General features: G+C 42.3%; 1 protein-coding gene across 4 annotated transcripts in view; it reads right to left on the bottom strand.

The window, feature by feature from the left end:
• LOC109823032 (DExH-box ATP-dependent RNA helicase DExH15 chloroplastic) overlaps positions 1–8,019 on the bottom strand; it is a 29,174-nt gene extending 21,155 nt beyond the window's left edge. For all 4 annotated transcript variants that reach the window (XM_020389351.1, XM_020389352.1, XM_020389353.1 and 1 more), the window contains exons 1-2: positions 7,525–8,019; positions 6,013–6,188 (exon numbers count right to left, since the gene is read on the bottom strand). In XM_020389351.1, the coding sequence (XP_020244940.1) occupies positions 6,013–6,188; positions 7,525–8,007 (659 nt within the window). In that variant the 5' untranslated portion in view covers positions 8,008–8,019. The remainder of the gene's footprint in view (positions 1–6,012; positions 6,189–7,524) is intronic.

Here is an 8,414-nt window from a genome sequence, read left to right as displayed (position 1 = left end):
TGCGGATAGACCACCTATAGTTTTATTTTTGCAGATAGACCCCCTGAATGAATTTTTTAACACGTAAAATAGTCAAAAAGGTTTTGAGGAGGCATATAGATCCCTTAATACTTCTATTGTAATCCTTTTTTACTCATAAAAGAGTTCAAATAAGTTCACTAAGAAGGTTGATGAGATTTGGGGAAAATATTAGGGTTGCTTTCTCTCATTGAGAGACCCTTCTTTTATATTAATGCATTCTTACAACTAGGTCCTTACAACATTGACTAATTCACTTAGTATCTAAATAACTCAACACTCCCCCTCAAGATGGGCGATAGATATCAATCATCCCCATCTTGTTACAAAAGATATTATGCTCTCTAGAACCTAATCCTTTTGTTAAACAATCAGCTAACTGCTCTTCTGATTTCACATAGCTCAAAGTCAGAACTCCTCTATTCAGTTGCTCCTTGATAAAGAACCGATCAATCTCCACATGTTTGGTGCGATCATGCTGAACTGGATTATTTGCAATATTAATTGCCGATTTGTTATCACACCAAAGTTGTAAGGAGTCTCTTCTAAACAAGCGCAGCTCAGATAATATGTTTTTTACCCACATCAACTCGCACAGACTAACTGCCATAGCTCTGTACTCGGCCTCAGCTGTAGACCTAGCCACCACATCTTGCTTCTTGCTACGCCAAGATACGAGATTGCCTCCAACAAATACACAGTAGTCTGTAGTGGATCTACGATCATCCATACAACCCGCCCAATCAGCATCACAATAGCCTTCAATTCTCAGATGTCCAAAACTCCTGAACCATAACCCCTTTCCTGGGCTTCCTTTAATATATCTAAGAATTCTGCGAACTGCCTCCATATGCTGCTCTCTGGGATCATGCATATATCTACTCACCACACTCACTGCATGAGTAATATCAGGTCTCGTATGACATAGATATATAAGTCGTCCAACTAATCTTTGATATTGCTCTTTACTCACCGGGTCACCACCCTCAGTACACATCTTATGATTCTGCTCGATAGGAGTAGATGCAACTCTGCACCCCAACATCCCTGTCTCTGAGAGAAGATCCAGAGCATACTTCCGCTGAGAAAGCACTATACCCTTTCGCGACCTTGCAATTTCAATTCCGAAGAAGTATTTCAACTGTCCCAGATATTTAACTTCAAATTCCTCTCCCAATTTCTTCTTCAACAGTAGGATTTCCTCAGCGTCATCTCCAGTGATTACAATATCATCAACATAGACCGCCAGGATAGTGATACGAGTTTTGGAGTGCCTGTAAAACACAGTATGATCACCATTGCACTGCCTGTACCCCATACCACAAACTGCCAACCTGAATCTATCAAACCATGCCCTCGGAGACTGTTTTAACCCATACAAAGACTTCTTCAACTTGCACACCTTCCCAGCTACTTGAGAAGTAACGAAGCCTGGTGGAATCTCCATATACACCTCCTCCTGGAGATCTCCATGCAAAAAGGCATTCTTGACATCTAGCTGATGTAGTGGCCAATTAAAGTTGGCAGCACATGACACCAACACTCTAACAGTACTCATCTTTGCTACTGGAGCAAATGTCTCGTCATAGTCAATGCCGTATGTTTGGCTGTAGCCTTTAGCAACCAATCTGGCCTTGTATCTGTCGATCTTGCCCTCTGGAGTTTGCTTAACCGTATACACCCACTTACATCCAACAGCACGCTTCCCAGCTGGCAAAGGTACCAACTCCCATGTGTCATTCTTCTTCAAGGCCTGGAGTTCCTCGTGCATGGCATTCAACCACCTAGGATCTTGCTTAGCTACCTGCCAGTTGTTAGGTACAGGCACTGAATGCAACGATGCAATGAATGACTTATATGCAGGTGGAATGGATGCATATGAAATGTAATTCGCAATATCAGTATCCCAATTATCAAACTTAGCTGGAGGTTTTCCAGCATTGACTCTAGAGGTTCTGCGGGGCAAGACAGGAGTATCAGAGGTATCAGGGAAGGAATCGTTACCTATCGACTCAGGTGGAGGAGAAGAGCAAGGCACTGGAGAGGAGGGACTTGGGTCATCAACATTTGACATTTGTGGGTACTGACACAGGCACGGGAGGCGGCTCATGCTGCTGTTTCTGTCTCCTCGTGTATACTCTCAGCTCCCCCTGACTTTGACTACCAACTCCTAAGTCACCACCACTACTCGGCGATGTACCATCACTACTCGGTGACTCAAGAGGACATGGAATCATCCCGACCATAATATCATTCTCATTCTCATTCTCCCCCTCTCTACTGGCATCAGTAGAGCCATCTCCAAACAAGGAACTCAACTCCGTCTTCTCCCCATAAAAAGGTTCAAACTCCTGAAAAGTCACATCCATACTGACAAACAGCCTTCTTTCAGTGGGACACCAACACTTGTATCCTTTTTGACTTGATGAGTAGCCAACAAAGATACATTTAACTGCTTGCGGATCCAGTTTACTCACCATCAACCTGTGATCTCTCACATAACATGTGCATCCAAACACTCTTGGTGGAACAACAAAAACATTCGAGCCCAAAAGCATCTCACATGGTGTCTTCATCCCTAATACTCTTGATGGCATCCTGTTGATCAAATAAGCTGCTGTCATAACAGCCTCACTCCATAAAAACTTAGGCACATTCATTGTCAACATCAATGAGCGTGCCACTTCCAGTAGATGCCTGTTCTTACGCTCAGCCACCCCATTCTGAGCAGGGGTGTCTGGGCAGGTGGTTTGATGAACAATTCCCTGATTAGAGATGAAAGCTGCAAACTCCTTATTGACATACTCAGTCCCATTATCTGTTCGAAGAATCTTCACCTGCACTCCAAACTGTGTCTTCACATAAGCCGAGAAATCTTGAAAACATTTGTAAACCTCTGATTTCTGCTTCATCATGTATATCCAGGTCATACGTGAATAACAATCAATGAAAGTAACAAACCATCTAAAACCACTGATAGAGGTAGTAGGACATGGTCCCCAAACATCAGAATGGACAAGTGCAAATGGTTCATAACTTCGAAGACCAATCATTCTATAAGTAGAACGAGTATGTTTTCCAAGTTCACATGCATTACAAAATAACTCTTTTCTATCCACTTTCTTCATTAACTCAGGTTCTAATCTATTTAAACTCTCAAAAGATAAATGCCCTAACCGGCAATGTTGAAGCATCGCTTCTGCCTCTGGCCCTCCGCTAACAGCAGCAGCAATCATTGCTGTCTCCCTGTCCAAATACCAAAGACCATCACGTCTGATACCAGTCCCAATCCTCCTCCCCGTTTCCTTCTCTTGAAAGACACACAAATCTCGATCAAATAACACGGTGCAATTTAATTGATCAATGAGAGAGCTAACTGAGAGTAAGTTAACTGGAAACGAAGGAACATGCAATACTGATGACAAGATAACAGATGAAGTGCAATGGACCGAGCCAGTACCCCTGATGGGTTGGGATGTCCCATCAGCAGTCTGAACTGTCTCAGGATGCATATGCTTACTCGGATAATATAATGCAAACTCACTAGATGTTCCTGTGACATGCCTAGATGCACCTGAGTCTATGATCCAATCAACATGAGTTTTAGTGGATGCAAGTGCCTGAACCTGTGTACCTTTGTTCGCATGAGCATAACCAATAAAGTTACCAAAGCATGTAGTGGTAGCCAGATCCTGGGTGACTTGTCCCTTGCCCTTCGAACTCTCAGTCTGAAGCTTGAACAGACGTAGTTCCTCCAACTCTGTTATTTCAGCTCCAGTCATCCCAGCAGTAGTCTGAGACTCATCTGTCACAGCTAGGTGAACAACTCCTTGGCCTACACGCCCCCTGCCTCCTCGACCTGCACGGCCACCAGTCTGACCACTTTCCCCCCAGTTCCTTTCTCTGGGTGGCTTAGGGCACATCTGTCTCAGATGCCCTACCTCTCCGCAGTTGAAGCACTGCCTAGTCTCCCCTTTGAATCCAGTGTTATCCGGGTTGGATACCACTAGTACAGACTTCTCCCCTGTAAGTCCACCTATCCCAGACTGTAGCCTGATACGGCTCTCCTCCTGTATCATGGCCGAGACTGCCTTCTCCAGTGGTGGGATCTTCGTCTGGGTTAGTAGCAATGCCGTCCTCTGCTCATACGCTGGAGCCAAACCTCGGAGAAACAACATGGTCCTCTTCTGCAAAGAGGCCTCGCGCTCCTTGCACTCCGGGTCCTTGCAGCTTGCTAGGGGCGAGAAGTGATCGTGATCGAGCAACGAAAAAAATCCGGCAGCACTTCGACAGTACAACAAGATAGATGGATCAACAAGAATTCCTGTTTCACCAAGGAAACAAGAACCAGAAGCAAGATATCTCAACAAAGTGAGATATCAGCTCTTCTCTCATCAGTTCTAGGACTGACTTGTCGAGGGAAACTAAATAAACTATTACAAATCAAGAACACAAATCAAGAACCTCTCTCCTCTTTTTTTTAATACAGATTTTTTTTTATCTAATCAGTAACAGTCATCTCCTCTTCCACAAAATCCCCAACTCACAATAAAAAATACCTTCTCTTCTTCCTTCATTTCCTTCATTTCGAACGTCAATCGGTCACAGCAAAAATATCTTCTCTTCTCTTTCAGCAACAGTACCCAAGAAAACAATTTAAAAAGAAGAAACACCCCCTCCGAAAGCCAATCTCCACGAAATGTCCGTCCGAAAACCCTTGAAATTTCTTGAGAGAGATTAATGGCGGAGTACAGCGAGCTGAGAGAGGCGATCTTCAACGTGAAGGCGATCGACGCTCACGCTCACAATCTCGTCGATCTCGACTCCTCATTCCCCTTCCTCCGCCTCTTCTCCGAGACCGAGGGCGACGCCTTGGCCTTCGCGCCTCACTCTCTCTCCTTCAAGGTCTCTCTCTTCCTCTCTCCTCCTCTGTCTCTCTCAAACCCTAGAACTAGGGTTTTCTCCGTCGCTTCTACTCGATCTCAAACCCAAGGGCTTCGGGTTCATCAGCCCTAACGACGGCAGCGACTGCTACAGAACTGGTGGACTCGACGGCATCAGAGAGGACTCGATGGCTTCAGATCGTCGTCGTCGTTGACTGCCAACCCCGATCGTCCCTCACTTCCTCTCTCTTCAAGTCCGATCGTCGTCGTCGTCGTTAGGTGGGAGCGTCGTCGTTGTCAGGTGAGAGCGTTGTCGTCGTCAGGTGAGTTGATTTCGATCAAGCCGATGGCTAATGCATTCTTACAACTAGGTCCTTACAACATTGACTAATTCACTTAGTATCTAAATAACTCAACAAAGGTACTTCGCACTTGGACCAATACCACAAGGGGTGTATCCTCACAAATAGAACTACAGGGGATCTATTCACAATTGGGTGATACTACAAGGGGTTTCTTTGCAGTGAACCCCGGAATATAATCGTTGATTGCTTATTGAAACATACCAGAGAGACTATAGCAATCAGCTTACCACCAATCTCAGTAATCCATGTGATTGTTTGAGAGATTTAATCTAATGGTGATTACAGGTACGAGGAATTGGATCCTACCAAAATCATAAGATGAGCATATCATCTACAACTACAACAACATTAGACTGGCTTTCATATTCTGGATGTAGACCCCAAATAAATTGTTGAGGTCTCTGTATTGGGCTAGGATGAGAATAATGTACAAGTTTGTAAAGGAAAGTGTGAAACTTGTCAAAGGCATATAGACGCCCTCAATCACAAATTTGTAGTGGAATTCTAGAAAGAGACTAGAGTTTGGGATTTCATCTGGCCTGCAAAGTTACTTGAAAAAAAACCAGCTACATTATACTAACCTCCAGGTTTCTTTTGGATCTCCACTAGTTACGCATAGCTCAAGTGAAGAATAAGTGTAACTACATGTGTCAATCAGTTGATCAAGATATGCTGTCAACCAGCCTATGATGCATAGATCAAAGGAGTACATTAGAAAGAAAGCCCCATTGAAAAAATGCATATACCTAAATTCACGAAATTTTTGATTTGATAAAGCCTTCAAAGGGGTTGTGTAAAAGAGCCTCCTTCCTCTAGCAATTGTAGCTACAGCTGCAGCCTCTGCAATTAATGTTTTTCCACTGCTTGTTGGCGCAGAAACTACAACTGAAGAACCTCTCAAAAAGGATTGAATAGCCAAACGCTGCACAAGGTATGAATATGATACTTAAGAGGAAAAAGAAATAGAAAAGGTGTGATATGTAAGAAAGCTAAATTTTTTGTCCAGAACATGTACAGAAGTAGTAGGAGAACCGCATATAGTTGCACTTGTTTTGTGGCAGTGATCAATATCAAGAAGTAGCACATGATATGGATCACAAGCAACAATGCAAGTTTGGCAGACACAACCATCAAAGGCGAGTTACTTCAAGTTTTACTAGTATATGATTCATGCAGCCCAACCAACAGAGTTGGAATGGAAATATTATTTGTGGTTGTGGTAGTTTGGGTAGTTTGTTTGTGATTAGTTTAAGCTTCTTTCAGTTAGTTTTTACTAAATTTATAACTAATGGAAGATCCTAGTATCCACCACGACCTGTGACAGGTCAAACAAGTGGTTAAAATCTTGAAATATCTTTTAAATAAACTACCTTGAAAGCATAGTTACATAGTTCGCGGTATGTAGCAGGTCGTCGTACGAATTTGGGTACTCAATTCGAGACTTCGAAATTTTGGATTTGACAGGGGGTAGCTTGCTTATTATTTTTCCAAGTGTATAGTAAAAAATTAGAAACTAGAAAACTAATTATGCATTTCAATATTTTTTCATACAAAATACTTTAACACTTCATTTTTATAGTCCTCCAATTGAAGTGCCTAGGGCTCACATTTGTCAGTGGACCCGCTGAAGTTCATGGAGTGTCAATAAGCTTACAACCACATGTGAACCCTATCTGAGAATTGGGTATAAACTTATTTTTCTAATCTAACCACATAAACATATTTCGTTGTAGTTGGTATGAGAATAAAATCCATCTTGTTACCATTTATTGGAATTTGGACGCAAAACAGTAAACACTCAAATTTACATATATTAGGAGCCTATCGAAGATGAAAGCAAGTTCTCCTTTTATTTTATATCAAATAGTTGCACAGAAGGAAGTGAATATATGTCCTATCAAAAGTAATCTAAGCTCATTGCATAACATCATACTGCGTATATAGTGGCCAAATCAAAATACTGCAAATCAACAGAGTGGTTAGTGGACTTAGAACCCATTTGACCCCAAAAGGAAAAATTGTACTAAACTTTATAAACTTATCTAGCCACTTTTTTTAGTCGTTACTCAAAATAACATATAATATTTCGCTCACTCTACTTGTTTTGGCAAAATAATAATAGTAAGAATAATTATGATGATGATGATGATGATGATATCTCATCTAGGACTTTCATCAAACAGTTATGCAGGTTATGCAGGTAAAAATTAACAAAGATTTGTTCTACGCTAAAGCATTGGGTTTTAATGGATCAAAACCTGAAATTTATCAACGGGAAAATCATAAACGCTCGCAATCTCATCGAAATCAAGAATATCATCTCCGAGCTCCTTGACCAGAGCAAAAATCCTCTCTATCCTCTGCAATTTATTCCCCTCCTTCACCTCAGATCGCGACGAAGTCAGTTCAACTCCAAACTCCTCCTCCTCCTCTTCAGAGACCTCCACCAGCGCCTCATCGTACTCTTCGACCGCCGCCGCTTCATCGTCATCGTCGTCGTCATCGTCCTCATCTTCGTCCTCGCTGGGATCGGATGGAGAGAGAAGATCTTGATGCTGAGGGTTCTTTGATGAGAAGGCAAAGGCGAAGGCGGGGGATCGGCGATGGCAAAGGCGGAGGCTAGGGTTTGGGATGGGGAATCTGCAGAGGAAATATAGGGTTTGAGAAATTTTGGGGGGAGAGAGGGGAGGAGAGAGGAAGAGAGATGAGAGCTCGGAGGAGGATGGAGCGAGGGAGCGCATGCTAGCGGGAAAATAATGGGCGAAGCGGTGGAGCACGAAATGTTGCCTTATCTTCAAAAATAAATATGGGCTTCTGCTGTATATGGGCTTTTGTTGCTGGGCTGGATTCGGGCTGTTTGGTAGGCTGCACTTGTAAATACAATAACTGTCGCGTGCAGAATTTGTTGCATGCTGTGTTTGTTGCAGGGAATAAATCTCAAACTCGTTCCTTGTATATTTATATTTTCATTATTGTAAATGTGTTTTAAAATTCAAATTTAATATTTAGTTTGTTGTAAAAGTTGTTAGATTTGCATTTTTTTTTACTGTAGGAAATGAATATCCATTGCAAACAAGTTTTTGTTTCTCTTCCAGTATAAAAAGATCTACACTTTTTTTATTTAGAATTTATTATTTTGATAATGTGG

This window comes from Asparagus officinalis, chromosome 8 (genome assembly GCF_001876935.1).
Source record: "Asparagus officinalis chromosome 8, Aspof.V1, whole genome shotgun sequence".
NCBI lineage: Eukaryota > Viridiplantae > Streptophyta > Magnoliopsida > Asparagales > Asparagaceae > Asparagus > Asparagus officinalis.
This window is presented reverse-complemented; position numbering and strand designations above follow the sequence as displayed.